We start from the raw sequence: 18,271 nt of genomic DNA, 5'->3' as shown, positions 1-18,271 counted from the left end.
CTCCAGCTCTCTTCTCTCTCAAATAAATAAATAAAGATTTTTTTTTTTCCAAAAAAGGAAGACCTTGAGCTTACATGAGAAGACAGGCTGCCATGGAACTTTTACTGTAAAAAGTGTAACAAAAATATTTTGTTTATTTTATTTTTTATTTTAGAGCAACAGACAGAGAGAGAGAGCAACAGACAGAAAGAGGTAGATAGAGAGAGAATGGGTGCAGCAGGGCCTCCAGCCAGTGCAAACAAACTTCAGATGCATGGGCTACCTTGTGCATCTGGCTTACATGGGTCCTGGGGAATCAAGGCTCGAGCTGGGGTCCTTCGGCTTCACAGGCAAGTGCTTAACCATTAAGCCATCTCTCCAGCCCTGTAAAAAGTACTTATTTCTTACAGGATTATTTTTCTGTTGTTGAGCTCTTAATTGTTACATATAAATTTCTTTTTCTTTATTTATGAGAGAGAGGGGAGAGAGAGAATGAGAATGGACATGCCAGAGCCTCTAGCCACTGCAAATGAACTCCACAAGCATACGACACCATGTGCGTCTGGCTTACGTGAGGTCTGGAGAATTGAACCTGGGTCCTTAGGCTTTGCAGACAAATGCCTTAACTGCTAAGCCATCTCTCTAGCCCTCTTTACATATTTTTTTATTTAACTTTATTTATTTAGAGAGATAGAGAGAGAAAAACAGGCAGGGAAAGAGAGAAAGGGTGCACCAGGGCCTCTAGCTGCTGCAAACGAACTCCAAATGTGCTCCAGAAGCATCTGGCTTCTGTGGGTCCTGGGGAATTGTTCCTGACTTTGAAGGCAAGTGCCTTAACCACTAAGCCAGTTCTCCAGCCCTCTTTATATATTTTTGATATTTGCATGTTACCAGTGGCCCCTGCCACTGCAAACAAACTCCCAAAGCATATGCCACTTTGCATGTCTGGCTTTATGTGGGTATTGAGAAATCAAACCTGCACTGTCAGGCTTTGCAAGCAAGTGCCGTTAAGCACTGAGCCATCTCTTCAGCTCTAATTTACTTTTTTGTTTTATTTTTCTTGGTTTTTCGAGGTAAGGTCTCACTCTAGCCCAGACTCAGGCTGGCCTCAAAATCACAGTGATCCTCCTACCTCTGTCTCCCAAGTGCTGGGATTAAAGGTGTACACCACCATACCAGACTCTAATTTACTATTTTTGTACCTGTGATTTTGTGTTATCTTTAGTATACTACTGCAAAATTCAATTAACAATAGTTCCTCTTATGCTTTATTTTAAGAATTTTGTACTGCTGATTTTTTTTTTCTTATAAAGTTAAAAAAAAGGAGAGAAAGAGAATTGGCATGCCAGGCCCTCAGCCACTGCAATTGAATGCCAGATGCTTGTGCCACCTAGTGGCTATGCAACCTTGTACCTGTCTCACATTTGTGCATCTGGCTTATGTAGAATCTGGACAGAGATCAAAGATGGGTCCTTAGGCTTCACAGTTAAGTGCTTCACCTTCTAAGTCATCTCTCCAGCCCTGTACTATTGCTTTTTATATTTGATCTTTGATCAATTATGAGTTGATGTCAATATGGTATGAAGTAAACTAAGTGTCTTATTTTTATTTAGACTGTGATAGAAAAAAATAACTAATTCTATCTCTAAATAAACTATAAATGTTAAAAAAATATTAAAAAGAGGCATTAAAATATCTAAAACAAAATGTATAACTTCCAAAGAAGAAAAAGCAGTAAAACTAAATGATCCAGACAAAAGAAGGGAAACAAAGGTATGCAAAAGCAAATAACTAAGAAAACCCAACACTACAACAGCACGAGATACTAGAGATCAATACAAATACACTGAGAGTAACAAAACCTATGATAGATTAAATTCTCCAACTAAAGACAAGACTTATAACATGGGAAAAATATAACCAAAATTAGCAAATCAGAAACAATTTGTTTAAAAGTAATACATATAAAACAAAAAGGACTCAAGTTTAAAGTAATGGGATGAAAATTAAAAGAAACGTAAGATAGGTATAGAATTGTTACCTAAATTGATCCCAAGGCCAAAATTATTAAGACTCCCCCTCTCTTTTTCCCCTTTTTTGGTTTGTTTTTCAAGGTAGGGTTTCACTCTAGCTAGCTCATGCTAACCTGGAATTCACACTGTAGTCTCAGAGTGGCCTCAAACTCACTGTGATCCTCCTACTACAGCCTCCCAAGTGCTGGAATTAAAGGGGCCTGCCATCATACCTGGCTTTCCTTTTGCTTCTTAATTCGATTTACTTATTTGCACATGTGTATGTGTATGAACATACCAGGGTCTCTTGCTGCTGCCAACAAATGCTCATCTGGCATTACATAGGTGGCTGGGGAGTTGAACCCAGCCCAGCAAGCTTTGTAAGCAGAGGACTTTAACCACTGAGACATCTTCCCAGTGACTATTAAGACTTTTAAATTCATCAATATAATTTTTTAAACTACCACAAAAAAAATACAGAAGACAGGCTGAGCAATACTGTTACAAAAAGGCCATGTAGAATATGATAATTTTAAAAGAAAAACATAATAAATCTACCACCATAATACAGATTTTGACCTAACAGATAATAGATCACAGAAAATTTGTAGGCAAACTGACCTGACTCTTATAAACTGTTGTAGTTTGAATGTATGTCCTCTGTGATGATTGTTTTGTCGTCAACTTGATTTATTTAGGAATCCACAGACATTCATCGAGTGGGTCTCTGAGGTTATTTCCAGGAAGGGTTAACTGAATGAGGAAGCCCTTTCTCCCAGAGTGAGTCCTTCCCTTAGAGTGGGCAGCCCCTCTCAGAGTGGAGTTTTATTTAAGAAAGATCTGGGAGAAAAGAATCCCTTCCTCCCACGTTGCTGTCCATGCTGTTTGCTGCCTTTTAGCACAAACTAAAAACCAACATGGACTGAAGACCAGAGATTCTCCAGGAAGTCTCCAGGCCTTCAGTGCTTGACTGGGAATGCTGAGGCATCCAGTCTCAGAATGAGCAGATACCAGTTCCTTGACTCTCGAGCCTGCAGATTGCTACTGTTGGACTGCCATAAACTAATCCAATAAGTTCCCTGTTTAATATAATTCATCCTATTGGCTCTATTCCTCTAGAGAACACTAGTACATTCACTGTAGACTCAGGTATTTTATTAAAGCTTGTAACTTGGGTATCCAGCCTCCTGGCTGGAGAAGATGTCACTGAGGGCAGATCCTGGGGTCCAGCCCTAAAGTGTGTTTGGGGGTGGATCTGCAGAAAGGACATTATTTATAATTATATAAGAAATCTAAGCAAGTCAACAAATTATTTTGAATTGCTAAAAATGTAGCAAGATTGCTAAAATTAGAATGAATATGGAAGGTCAACTGTGGTTTTAATAGAGAGAAACAATTATATTACAAATTTAAACTGTCATCTATGACCAAACAAAAAAAGTCCCACAAGGTGCATGCTAACAAATCTAACATAGAGACAATGGAGTAACAGTGAATGCAACACAACTTTACTAACAGACATAGAAAACTTAATGGAGAGAGCTGGAGAGATGGCTTAGCAGTTAAGTGCTTGCCTGTGAAGCCTAAGGACCCCGGTTCAAGGCTTGATTCCCCAGGACCCATGTTAGCCAGATGCATAAGGGGGCACTCGCATCTGGAGTTTGTTTGCAGTGGCCAGAGGCCCTGGCATACCCGTTCTCTCTCTGCCTCTTTCTCTGTCACTCTCAAATAAATAAACAAAAAAATTAAAAGAAAAACAAGGAGAAAAGCTACATTGATGAAAGAGAACTCAATGCTATAAACATAAATTTTAATCTCAAAATTCAATGGAGGTTCAGAAGCTTGTATTTATGAAGGAGCATTCATATGTGTGTACAGGCATGAATATAAACTAATAATTTAATTCTAACAATTAAATGGAAAAACCAAGAGCCAAAAGTATTCAAATTATATTTAGAAGAAAAAATAATTATAGTGAATAGCGCTAGCTCTACTAGAAACTGACCAGTTACAAAGGTAAAATGATTAAGATGGTGTGTTTGGAATGTGAAATGTCCCCTGTAGTGGTTTGAATGTATATCCCCCATAGACTCAGATGTTTTATTAAACCTTGTAACTTAGGTCTCCAGCCACCTGGCTGGAAGAAGGTATTACTGGGGGAGGATCCAAGGATCCAGCCCCAAGTTGTGTTAGGAGGCAAATCTAAATTCCAGCTCAAAAGTATGCAGAGAGGTCTGCACTCTGGTTTGATTCCCCAGTACCCATATAAGCCAGGTGCACATGGTGGTACATGTGTTTGTGGTTTGTTTGCAGTGGCTAGAGGCCCTGACATGCTCATTCTCCCTCCCTGTGTGTGTGTGTGTGTGTGTGTGTGTGTATTATATGTATATGTGTGTGTGTATATATATTATAATATATATACATACACACACACACATACATATATTAAGGACTGGAGAGAGATGGCTTAGTGGTTAAGACGCTTGCAAAGCCAAAGGACCCAGGTTTGATTCCCCAGGCCACACATAAGCCAGATATGCAAGATGGTACATGCATCTGGAGTTCATTTGCAGTGTGCCCATTCTCTTTCTCTCTCAAATAAATCAATAAAAATAAAATATTAAAAAAAAAACTGGCTGGAGAGATGGCTTAGCCAATTAAGGTGTTTGCCTGCAAAGCCAAAGGATCCTGGTTCAATTCTCCAGGATCCATGTAAGCCAGATGAATAAGGGGGTGCATGTGTCTGGAGTTTGTTTGCAAGTGGCTGGAGGCCCTTGCATAAACATTCCCCCCCCCCTCAAATAAATAAAATATATTTAAAAAAACAAACAAACTATGCAACAATATGAACTGGTCACATACTCTAGGAAGAACAAAAATCGGAAGCAGTCAGGTGTGGTAGCATACAAATTCAATCCCAGCACTAGGGAAGCCAAGGTGGGAGGATTGCTGTGAGTTTGAGACCAGCCTAAGACTATATAGTGTATTCCAGGTAAACCTGGGCTACAGTGAGACCCTACCTCAAAAAAAAAAACAGTAAAAGGGCTTGAGAGATGGCTTGAGTGCAAAGCCAAATAACCCAGGTTTGATTCCCCAGGACCCACATAAGCCAGATGTACTGGATGGCATATTATGTCTGGAGTTTTTTTGTAGTGGCTAGAGGTACTGGCATGCCCATTCTCTCTCACTGCTCTCACTGTCTCTCTTTCTCTCTGTCCACACGCCTCCTTCTCTCCCTCTCTCAGATAGAGAGAGAGGGATGGGGGAGAAGGAGAGAGAATGAATGAATGGGCATGCCAGCACCTCCAGACTCAGGAATGCCTCCTGAAAAAAGAATTCCTTTGTTGGACACTGTCCCTCAGAATAACTAAATAATTAGGATATGGTGGAAAAGAACTTAGCAATATCTCAAGTACAATAATTAACAGGTACTAAGCAACAGAAAAAGCAAGAACCATTCTCATAAAGATCATTCTCAAGAGCATGAATATAAGCAGGTGAAGAATTTACAGGCAAGTCTATGAATAGGTAAAGCCAATGCTTCTTCAAAGAAAGAGGTGGAGCATAGACAAATGGGAACAAATGGGAATGACTGAATAGACAGTTTCTAAAACACAGAAGACATAGCAAGGGCAATATTGATAAAATAATTTATCTGTATGTACCGTTCCATCTTCCATCAGCTTCAGACAAGAACCAAAATCTGCTAAACGAATATGTCCATTCATATCCATCAATATGTTGTCAGGTTTAATGTCTCTGAAAAATAAATACATGCAATTTTAGTTGAAAAAATAAACAATCAGTTGTTTGGTAAGAAAGTTCTTTTTTGTCTGAAAAAACAATTTCAACTTCTGGGCTGGAGAGCTGGCTTAGCAGTTAAGGTGCCTGCATGCAAAGTAAGGACCCGGAATCAATTCCCTCATAAGCCAGATGAACAAGGTGGCACATGTGTCTAGAGTTCATTTGCAGGGGCGAGAGGCCCTGGCATGCCCATTCTCCCTCCCTACCTGCCCCTCTCTCTGTCCCTTTTTCTTAAATAAACAAACAAACAAAAACTCAAAGCCAGGCATGGTGGCATTTGCCTTTAATCCCAGCAGAGAAGCAGAGGTAAGAGGACTGCTTGAGTTAGAGGCCACCCTGAGATTACATAGTTAATCCCATATCAGCCTGAGCTAGAGTAAGACCCTACCTTGAAAAAAGAAAAAAAGTAAACTCTATGAAAATCTGTAACTATTCTGTGGGTTCCAATCCTAGCTCTCATTCATATTTAAATTTTACAAAATACAAATTTTTAGTATTCTCTTGAAAGTAAGGAGGCTATGTCTTGAGAATCCCAAGTTCAAGGCCAGCCTGTGCTGTATGAAAAATAAAATGAAGCACTGATAATCCTTTCTGCATATACTAGAAGGGAAAAGTTCCAAATTATGTATCCATAGTCATCCTTTGTAGCTGGTTAATGTTTATCTCCCCTCTACAAACTGAGAGTCATGAAGGTCACTGCCTTAATCTAGTTAGCTTACTCCCACCAAATCTGCAGTACACAGCACAGCAACCTCTGTGTTAAAAGCTAAGTTGGAAACTTTTTAAATGCTAGAATGTACATGCCCCACACCCTCATATCTCTGAAGCTGGGAGGCATCATACAAGGATGATAAACTGCATTTTTTCTCTTTTATCATTTACAATAATGGTATGCATGTTCTGACATCAAATCTTGAATTTGACCGTAGAATGACTTTTACTGAATGAAACAAGTTTCATATTTAGTAAATTCAAATAATACTATCACTATTTCTGCCAGAATTCCCTTATATCCCTTATAGCTAGATACTTCTACTGGTTCTAGTTTCCTCCACTAATCAAACACTGCAACTAACTTATATACAGATCATTGTGAAGAAAATGCTGGAATGAATGTCTTTATAAGTTCATCACATACAATTATTTCTTTATGATAAATTCATAGATCATGCGGATGACAAATATATGTATGTGTATATATATTTGTACACATACGTAAAGCTTTTGAGAAATTTACAGTAGGAAGAGAATTTTTATCAATTTTCAACTTAGCTCAATAGTGAAGAATAGCACCTGGTTTCTCATACTATGACAGTGGTAGGTGGTATCCATTCACTTTAATCTTTGCCATTCTGATGACTAAAAAAGCAGTAGTTGTTGTTATTTCCTTCATTACTTCTGAGATTAAATATTTTTATATAATTACATAACTCTTGCATTACTTCTTTTATTAACTGCTCATCTATGTTCTTTCAATCACAACTTATATAACACATTACTCTTACATTTTAGGAAAGTTCATTTCCTCTATTCTTTTTTTTTTTTGACGAGGTCGGGGGAGGGGGGAGTCATAATAGTATCAAGGTAGGGTCTCACCCTAGCCCAGGCTGTCCTAGAATTCACTATATAGTCTCAGGCTGACCTCGAACTCCTGGCAATCCTCCTACCTCTGCCTTCCAAGGCAGGTGCCACCATGCCCAGCTTTGCTCCCTAGTCTTTATTTTCTTTCTTATTAGGAAAAGCACAAGAAAGAATATTTTATATAAAGCAAAAGCTCCTCCATGAGATAAGAGTGTAAGCCTATGATTATCAATGACATGAAGGACAGAACTGCAGTATGGACATGAGGTCTGCTAATGAATTTCATGCATTGTTTTTTCTTTTATTTTTTGTTTATTTTTATTGACAACTTCTATGATTGTAAACAACATCCCATTGTAATTCCCTTCTTTCCCCCATTTTCCCCTTTGAAACTCCACTAAGCCACAATACACCTACTTAGCGTAACTCTAATCTCAATAAACCACAATACCTTTCCTATTTATCTCCATCCTAAAAATCTTTATTCTTTTCTAAAAAAAAAAAAAAAAAAAAAAAAAATCACAGAAAAATCAAGATTCAACAAATACCAGGTTGAAAACCAAGCATGAATAAGGGGGGAAAAAAAAACAAAAGATGAAAGGTGACACCACAATTTTATAATATGAGGAAAATCCATGATAACTAATACAGAGAAAAGGAAGTAAATGATAGATGTGTACAAGCAGAGAAAAAGGAATAAATTAGCATGATATATCATTTAATGTATGTGAAATTTGCAATGACAATTGGTATATATGGAAGGAAATCATACTAAGCATATTAGCAGTACATGAAAAAATTAGAGATCATTAGTAAGTACACGTAAGTGGACATAAGAAAACAATCATAGTGTAATTCTTGGCTGAGCAACAATTAATAGTCAAAGTTCCAATTCTATATTAACTACTAAGAGTAGGAGGATAATGATAGAATAACAGTGAGAGAAAGTTTAAGGGAAAAGTGGAAAGAAGGATACCATGATTTAATCCTCAACTAACATAGGAGGCAGTCAATGAAAGTCCTTACAAACTGTCTTAAGTTCCTAAGTCTCAAAATCTTGAATTAAATGTCATGACTCTAAGACATGGGATTAAATAGCAGATGAATAAGGCTTTAATGGAACTGGACTTGGCTGCCAATGGGGAGCAAGCACAAATGATATAAAGGAACTACTCTTTAATATAGTCATTTTTGTTTCATAGCATTTGTACACATTTATGATGATAAAGTAATGCTTTATTCTTGTATATATTGGGAGGTGTTCAACTCAGGACTACTAACTATCACCTTAACCTTTTATCATTTATACTAAGTTCAAATTTCTCTAACCTGTGTGTGTGTGTGTGTGTGTGTGTGTGTGTGTGTGTGTGTGTATGTATGTATGTAATAGCATTAGTGTTATATTCCCTCTTCTGTACTTTAGAACACCAGAACACATTTTTCATAGTGCCTGATGAGCAATGTTTTCCTGTCTCTCTGCCCCAATGTTCCTGAAACTGGTAATCACTATTCTTCTTTCAATGTATGTTAACATCAATGTTTTGTTTGTTTTCATGGCATCTGCACATATTTAAGAGGTTTAGTGTGGTGTTTTTTTACAAATATATTTATTTTATTTATTTATTTGAGAGAGAGGGGAAAATGCAGAGAGAAAGAAAGAATGGGCACGCCAGGGCATCCAGCCACTGCAAACAAACTCCAGACACATGCGCTCCTTGTGCACATGGCTTATGTGGGACATGGGGCGTCAAAGTGGGGTCCTTATGTTTCACAAGCAAACGCCTTAACAGCTAAGCCATTTCCCCAGCCCTGATGTTTTAATTCTTGTATATATTGGGTAGTGTTTAACTCAGGACTACTTTTTAAATTTTTACTTATTTATTTGCAAGCAGAGGGGAAGAGGAAAGAGGCAGAGAATGAGCCTGCTAGGGCCTTTTGCTACTGCAAATAAATTCAGATATATGCACCACTTTGTATATCTGGTTTATATAGCTTTAAAAAACTCTTGTCAAGCATCATGGTGCATGCCTTTAATCCCAGCACTCGGGAGGCAGAGGAAGGAGGATCACCATGAGTTCAAGGCCACCCTGAGACAACACAGTGAATTCCAGGTCAGCCTGAGCTAGTGTGAGACCCTACCTTGAAAAACCAAAAAATAAAAATAAAATCTTTATTTCTTTATTTGCAAGCAGAGCAAGATAGAAATGAGAGAAACAGAGACAGAGAATGGGCATACCAGGGTCTCCAGCTGCTGCAAACTCTAGGTACATGTGCCACTCTGCATCTGGCTTTAAGTGGATACTGGAGAACCAAACTTGGGTTGGTATGCCTTTGCTGCTGAGCCATATCTCCAGCTCCAAGCCTTTTTAACATTACTTACTTTTACGGCAAACAGTACTTACTGTTTGACAAAAAATTAAAACCAAGAGTACATGTACTTAGTCATTTCATCAAATATAAAAATTATTTGACTAAGCCACTATTATAACCCACAGACGTCAGTATTTTTATATTTTGGGTGTAGAGTGAAATAAAGCTTAATGCTGAAAAAGAGGTAGCACTTGAAAGATTCATAAGATGGGAGAAAAAGATGGCATTTCCATACAATTTAGGAGATGAATATAACCTAAACTGCCTGGCCCATGGGAGGCCTAAACTATTTAAGTTCACAAACTTTACCACTATAAGCTAAAGGAAACATGTCCCTTTCGAGCTTTTCTTTTCTTTTCTTTTTTTAATTTGAGAGTGACAGACACAGAGAGAAAAGCAGGTAGAGGGAGAGAGAGAGAATGGGCACGCCAGGGCTTCCAGCCACTGCAAACGAACTCCAGACGCATGCGCCCCCTTGTGCATCTGGCTAACGTGGGACCTGGGGAACCGAGCCTCGAACTGGGGTACTTAGGCTTCACAGGCAAGCGCTTAACTGCTAAGCCATCTCTCCAGCCCCCTTTCAGGCTTTTCAATGGAAGACCCCATCTTAAACTTCTGTGGTTTCCTTTGTTCTTCATCTTAATTTAATGCAGAGGGGCTAAAAGAAAACCATTAGGAAGAAGGGAAAGTATAGCATGTGCTCAATTCACAATAGCTGGGAAATGGAACCAGCCTAGATGTCCCTCAACTGGTGAGTGGATAATGAAGATATGGCACATTTACTCAATGGAGTTCTACTCAGCGGTAAAGAAAAATGAAGTTATGAAATTTGCAGGAAAATGGATGGATCTGGAAAACATTATACTAAGTGAGGTAACCCAGGCCCAGAAAGCCAAGTATCACATGTTCTCTCATATGTGGATCCTAGCTACAGATGACTGGGCTTCTGTGTGAGAAGGAAAAGACTCAGTAGCAGAGGCCAGTAAGCTAAGAGATATAAAGGGAAGAGAAAGGAAGGGAGGGGGTACTTAATAGGATGGTATTGTATATATGTAAGCAGAAGAATAGATTAATGGTGTTGAAAAGGCCCAGGTGAGGTCAAGGGAAGAGACTGAGTAAAGGAAAGGTAGAGGGAGGGCTAATCAAAATCTAAGAGGATATAAATAAATCACATGGAATCCTACTTTTTTGGACAATTGGACACTCAGGAGCCATCAATTGTTGCTAGAAAATTTCAGTGCCAGGGATGGGATACCTTCCAGTGAGTTGTTGGCCAGGAAGGTCCCTGATGCCCCCAAAACATTACAGGCCATTGCCAAGGCCCTTGGTTTCCCACCAGGAATAGATGGTAAGACCCTATTGCTAAAGACTCCACACACTTGGGCTGCAAGGCCACTGAGAAATCCTGCTGAAACTGAGCTGATAACCTCCTCCATGTAGACTAGCTGACAGAAAGCTGGAAGAAGCCATTCTGCATGCAGTTCAGTGGGAGAAAGAGAAACCACCAGTGAAGATACTCAACAGTGGACACTGCAAGCCTTATATTTGGCCAGCCAGGCCAAATGAGCCAACAGGTGCAATAGTGGCATGTCTGTTATGGGTGAAACCAACTGCCCTCACATTGGACTGGAGGACTGCTCCATGGGAGGGAATACATCCCTGATACTGAAAACATAAAACAGAGGGAGTCATGAGCCCTAGGGGTGTAACATCTGCTGTTGTCTGGCTAAATGTATATACTATGCTATCAAACTGCCCAGTAAGCACTTTTGTTAATGTTCATACCCTTATATTAATGCCACTCTCACTTTTGGTAGAGAATCTTCTTTTTTCAGATGGCAGTGACCTTGGGACGACTCAGAAGGTATCATGATGACAGAAAGAAATGGTCACAGTGCTCAGTACTGCAATATCTCTATCATACCTTCCAAGGCTCAGGAGCTAATGCAGAAGAGGTGGTGGAAAGAACGTAAGAGCCAAAGGAAGGGTAGGAACTCCACACAACATGCTCCTTCCAGACACAAAATGGCCTGGATATCCATGGCCTCACAGTGCCTGACACTACCTGCACAAGACCATCATAAGAGGAGGAAAAGAATCATGACATCAAAACTAAAAGAGAGACTGACTGAGATAGGGAGGGGTTATGATGGAGAATGGAGTTTCAAAGGGGAAAGTGAGGGGAGGGAGGGTATTACCATGGGGTATTTTTTATAATCATGGGAGTTGTTAATAAAAATTTGGAAGGAAAAAAAGTAAAATAGAAAGAATTTTTTTCTATCCTGTTTTCTTTATATACCATAAATATAAAGAGAAAATAAAAAATGGGGTTCTAAATATTGAGTTTTATAATACTTAAGCTATGTTTTAAATGTAAGATTATACGTTTAAACTAATAGTTTCTTATTATATATGGTGATTACCATTCCTGAAAAATGTTCATACAAGTACATAATAAAAAGCAAAAATATTAAATAAAAACAAGAATGAAAGAGCCAAAGGAAGGGTAGGACTCCTTACAATGTGCTCCCCCAGATACAAAATGGCTGGATATCCATGACCTCACAGTGCCTGACACTATCTACAAAAGACCATCATAATAGGAGGAAAAGGTGACATCAAAATAAAAGGGAGAATGATTGAGAGGGAGAGGGGATATGATGGAGAATGGAGTTTCAAAGAGGAAAGTAGGGAGAGAGAGGGCATTACTATGGGATATTGTTTACAATCATGGAAGTTGTTAATAAAAAAATTAAAAATCATTTAACCCTCAAAAAAAAGAAAGAAGGAAAGCAAGAAAGGCAGGCAGGGTTAGTTCTATACCTTTTAATACTCTAGATTATTTTTAAGTGTGGGCAAAGTAAACAGGTCACCAACTCATATACTCAAAAATATTTGGGGGTCTGGACATACTTGGCGAGCAACACCCATCATCTTGAGTAAGGAATGGTCTTTTGTCTCTTCACGGGAAGGTTCTCAATAGGTGACATTACAGCCCAGGGATTTCATTAAAGCGCAGAGTGGGAGGGCAAGGTATGGGTATAGGAACAGAAAGAGCTCTGTTCCGTGACACGAATAGGAAGATGACACCTAACTAGTCGTTCAATCTCCCAAATTTCCTCTCTTTCTTCCAGAAGAGCTAGAGCTAGAACCAACAAGTAGGCAGGCAAACATCTGCTAACTCTCAGTACAAAATTTTAGTCACAGTACCATATTTGGGCATCTTAAAATGGTATATAAGAAAAAGCCAGAGGCCTAAAAATATTTTATGTTAAGTATCTGACAAAGTAAATAGTTCAGAATTTACGTTTAATATATCTAACATTCTTTTCTACTACTTCAAGAAATGCAAGTTCTTCCTCTTCCCACAGAAATGTATGATCAGAAATATTCTGGTTAAGGCACTTGCCAGCAAAAACCAAGAGGCGGTTAGATTCCCTAGTAAACCAGATGCACAAGGTGGCACATGCATCTGGAGCTCATTTACAGTGGCTTACAGTCCCTGGTGTACTCATTCTCTCCCTCTATCTGCCTCTTTCTCACTCTTTCTTCTTTCTCAAATAAATAAAATAAAAATTTAAAAAGAAGTATTTTTGACATGTGTGTGTATGTGCAGACCAAAGGTTGACATCAGATGTCTCTCTTAATTGCACTCCACCTTATTTTATTGAGATAGGGTTTCTCACTGAACCCAGAGTTCACTGATTTGGCTAATCTAGTTACCTATAATGACTTGTCTACAATATTTGCCAATGTTTTAAATAACCCCAACTACACTACTTTCTCCTCTATTAATTTCCCCAACTAGGACCAGTTCCTTTTCTGGCTTCTTTCTTTTCTTTTTTGTGTTCCCACACATGCATATATGAGGGAGTATGTAGGGGGGAGTGTGTGTGTTTTGTGTGTGTGTGCCTGCACAGGTCAGAAGAGAATGTTGGGTGTCCTTTTCTTATTGCTCATCTGTATATTTCCTTGTGGCTGGGCCTATCCCTCAACCCAGACCTGCTGTCCACTAGCAAGCCCTTGTAATTCTCTGTTCTCAGCACCACCACCTCAGTCCCACACTGAGGTTACAAATGTGTGTGGCCACACCCAGCTGGGTTTTATGTGGGTTCTGGGGTCTTGGCAGTCCCAGCCTGAAAGGCCCTCATGCTTAAAAGACAAGCCCTTATAACTACTGAGCCATCTCCCTAGCCCCAGCTTCTCTTTTCCTAAAAGCATAACTCCCCTTCTTCTGATACTTTCTTTCCCTAAAATACAATTTCTTGCTTTCTTCTGTGCCTCAGTGATCTTCTCCTTGTAGGCACCTGTCTTTTCCTGAGTTTCAGGTTAGCTAGTTTACCATCTCTGGTTCAAGAAAAACAAAAAAAAAAAAATCATACTTTCTTCACATTTTTTTTTTTTTTTTTTAGTATTTGCTCTAAGTATTATCAGGTACATATATTATTTTAAAACTTCTCTCCCTACAGATAGGGTCTTACTATGCTTCCAAGATTGGCTTTAATGTTCAGGGTTCAATCAATCCTCCTCCCCAGCCAACAAAGCAGCTGAGACTATAGGCATGGACCAACTCTCCACCCTATATCCTTGTACTTCAGAGTGCACTTAGAATTACTTTTGATTTATATCACCAAAAACATTTTTGCAACTTTTTTGGTTTTTCGAGGTAGGGTCTTCCTCTGCCCTGGAATTCACTATGAAGTCTCAAGGGTGGCCTTGAACTCACAGCAATCTTCCTACCTCTGCCTCCTTAAAGGTGTGCACCACCATGCCCAGCTCTATTTCAACATTCTTTATGCTACAGTTGTTATATAGACATTACACCTAGATTCATCCTAAATTTCAAAGAAATATTAAAATTTTGCTCTGAGCAGTCATTTTTATGAAAAAATGAGAAAAAGTAGCCTTATAGTATTGTATTTATCTAAACATTTTCAACTTTCAGTGCCTTTCTACAGATTGAAATTCCATCCAGTGCCTCTTAGCCTAAACACTTTCATTACTGTCTCTTATGTGCCTCTCCATCACCAACAACAAAATAACTTAGAAGTTATTACTTCACTTTCCTTCTTGAAAGACACTTTCTAGGTACAGAATTCTGAGTTGAGAGTCTTTTACCTACCACATTTTATGATTAAGACTAAATCTTACAATCACACTGTAGATACTGGATGGAACAGCCTTAATGCACTAAATGACTGATGATAAAACACAAAGATCAAACAACTGTGACCAAACTAACAATGACTCAGAAGGCCACAGTCTCCACAAGTGCAAGTAGGGCTGACCTGAAGTAATCTGACTTTGTTCTCCACCCAATCCTGCTTCCTTCAACTCCCTTTCACAGGTGTTAATCCCTAATAAATATCCTCTTGACACATTTGGACTCAGCCTGGAGAACACAACTAACCAACGCAACAACAGGACAACAAACTCCATTTTCTGACATAAGAAGTAAAATAACATCTGGCATTCAGATCCATTTTGAGTCAGTGACCTCTTGTAAATAAGGTGGCAGCTGGCCAAGCCAACCAGATACCCCATAAAAAGTGAAAGAAATGTCTAGAAAAGATAAAATCTTGACATTATCACTGCAAACCCATTATTCAAGTTTCTCCCTAATTTGAGTATGAATCAAATAATTTATCTACAAAGTTTCTAAAATCAGTAACTCTCCTTGATATCAAGCAAAAGCAAATAACATTTGGCTTAAAAACAACAGCATTTTTATCTAGAATCATCCCATCATAATGGGCTAACCTTAATCTCAGAATAGCATTATTTTAAAACAAATGAAAAAAGTATTTATGATATACATATATAAAATACATGATTACTACAAATATTATCTCGAACTCGGGTTGTTAGGCTTTTTCTTCTATTGTATTTCATCCAACAAACCCTATGAAAATAGAATTGATCTATTTCTTGTGACTTATTGGCACATTTTAGAGTTAACCACATTATTAAACACATTATTAAAATGAAGGAGAGATTAGTAAAAATTGCCATCATAGTCATGACTATAGAACAAATTATATAAACAAAAAGTAGGAATACACTGGCGGGAGATGTAAACATGTGGTTTCAATTTGTTTCTAACATTAAATCTGGCATTTTCCCTCCATCTTTGGCCAGTGGCAGCCTTTCCAATTCAGCTACTGAATCCTTCTGACATGATCCTCAGGAAAATTCAACACAGGGCAAAACCAAATTTGCCTACAGAGATGTGTTTTCCTAAACATATCTTAAACAAGGGTGTTAAAGACAACATTGTTGGGGCTGGAGAGATGGCTTAGCAGTTAAGGCCTGCAAATCCTAAGGACCCTGGTTCAATTCCCCAGGACCCACGTAAGCCAGATGCACAGGGGCACATATGTCTGCAGTTCATTTGCAGTGGCTGTAGGCCCTAGCACGCCCATTCTCTCCTTCTCTCTGCCTCTCCCCTCTCTCACTCAAATAAATAAAATATTTAAAGACAACAACAACAAAAAAAATTGTTGCCAGGCAATGTGGCTCACACCTTTAATCTCAGTGTTCAGGAGGCAGAGGTAGGAGACGATCACTGAGAATTCAAGGCCACTCTGACACTACAGTGAATTCCAGGTCAGCTTGGGCCTAGAGACCCTACCTTGAAGAAGAAAAAACAAACAAACAAAAATACTGTTAAGGCAAGAATGTTTGTAAACCTTGAGTTTTAGCATATTAGTATTCCTATTATCCCTAAATCTAAACAGGGTACCTTATAATACCACCTTAGAAAACATTTACAAAAAAAAAACTAAACCGTGGGCTGGAGAGATGGCTTAACAATTAAGCGCTTGCCTGTGAAGCCTAAGGATCCCAGTTTGAGGCTCAATTCCCCAGGACCCACATTAGTCAGATGTACAAGGGGGCGCACGCGTCTGGAGTTTGTTTGCAGTGGCTGAAAGCCATGGCATGCCCATTCTCTCTCTCTCTCTTTCTCTGTCGCTCTCAAATAAATAAAAATAAACAAACAAAAAAAAAAGACTAAACCGTGTAAGGGCCTGGTGCAGGTTTAGCCATTTGGTCTGCCTTTTAGGAAGTAGAATTTTGTTGTACCATTGCCATTTGAGTCGTTTTATGTTTCCCACCCCATCATGCCCTTCCCTCCCTCCCCATCCATTCTAGTGTCTAGTCCACGAGATGCTTGCTGCGTATGTAAGGTATCTTGGGTAGATTCAGGTTAGGTGTTGTAGATGAGTGAGACTATGTGGTGATTTTTGTGTGTGTGTGTGACTGGGTAAGTTCACTGAGAATGCTCTGTTCCAAGTTCAACTATTTTTCCTCAAATTTCATTGTGTCATTTTTTTCTTACTGCTGTGTAGAATTCCATTGTGTCGATATACCACATCTTAGTTATCCATTCTTCAAGTGATGGACATCTGGGTTGATTCCTATTACGAATTGAGCCGCTACAAATATGGTTGAGCAAATCTCTCTGGTCTGTGGTTTGAAGGTTTTAGGGTAGATGCCCAGTAAGTGAATCACTAGGTCTGCTGGTATCTCTACAGTCAGCTTTTTCAGGAGTCTCCACATTGCTTTCCAAAATGGCTCTATCATCCTACATTCCCACCAACAGTGGATGAGTGTTCCTACGCCTCTACATCCTTGCCAGCATTTATTTTCATTTGATTTTTTGATGTTTGCTATCCTTATTGGGGTAAGGTGGAATCTCATAGTTGTTTTAATTTGCATTTCTCTGATGATTAGGGATGATGAACATTTTCTTACACCTGAACTTCAAGACACCAGAGTGTGTATGATCAAGACTTACCATAATCTTCTACATCTTCCCTCCCTCTCTCTCCCTTTCCCTCCCTCTCTTTCTCTTCTATCTAACTCTTGTATATTGGTTATCTTTTTCCTCATTTTCTTAGTGGGCACTGACCTGTTAACTCCCAGTACCAGCATGTGGCTGTCATCCACAATGAACTTTTGATCAGAGAGACCTACAAGGTTTCCTAAAAGACAGGCAGATTTCTGTCAGAGTACTTGATGACCCACCAAAGGTTAATGGTAAGACCCTACTGCTGAAGACACCTTATGTGGTTGACATGTAAAATGGAACGGCAAGGCTGGAAGTTGGAAGAGAGTCAGTGCCCAGTCAGTCAGTGCATCTAGTGCCAGAAGGTGCTGCATGGGCGACTGGAGGAAAATGACCAATATCTGTCCAAGCACTCATAGTCTAACCTACTTAGCAGCAAATAACCTGTTGTGATGACCACACAAGTGCAATGGTGGCATACAGCCATGGTGGGGAACCAACTGCTCTTGATTTGGCTAAATGATCCCCTCAGTGGTACGGGACCAATAGCTGGAGCTAGGAAACAAGTCAGAACTATATCCAAACATAAGCCCACTCTCTAGTATCAAGTTACCAACAATCATGGGCTACAAGAGGGCCTATACCTATTAAATTCTCTATTAAAAAAAAAAAGTAAGGGTTATCTCATTTGTCTTGGTGCTAACTTACTCTCCGATGGAGAATCTGCTTCTCTTTT

The 18,271-nt window shown here is 39.1% G+C and overlaps 1 protein-coding gene across 11 annotated transcripts in view; it reads right to left on the bottom strand.

The window, feature by feature from the left end:
* Nucleotides 1-18,271, bottom strand: part of Cdc42bpa (CDC42 binding protein kinase alpha) — a 296,605-nt gene that overhangs the window by 164,119 nt on the left and 114,215 nt on the right. For all 11 annotated transcript variants that reach the window (XM_045157818.1, XM_045157767.1, XM_045157782.1 and 8 more), the window contains one exon: nt 5,657-5,750. In XM_045157818.1, the coding sequence (XP_045013753.1) occupies nt 5,657-5,750 (94 nt within the window). The remainder of the gene's footprint in view (nt 1-5,656; nt 5,751-18,271) is intronic.

Source organism: Jaculus jaculus, chromosome 1 (genome assembly GCF_020740685.1).
Source record: "Jaculus jaculus isolate mJacJac1 chromosome 1, mJacJac1.mat.Y.cur, whole genome shotgun sequence".
Classification (NCBI taxonomy): Eukaryota; Metazoa; Chordata; class Mammalia; order Rodentia; family Dipodidae; genus Jaculus; species Jaculus jaculus.
This window is presented reverse-complemented; position numbering and strand designations above follow the sequence as displayed.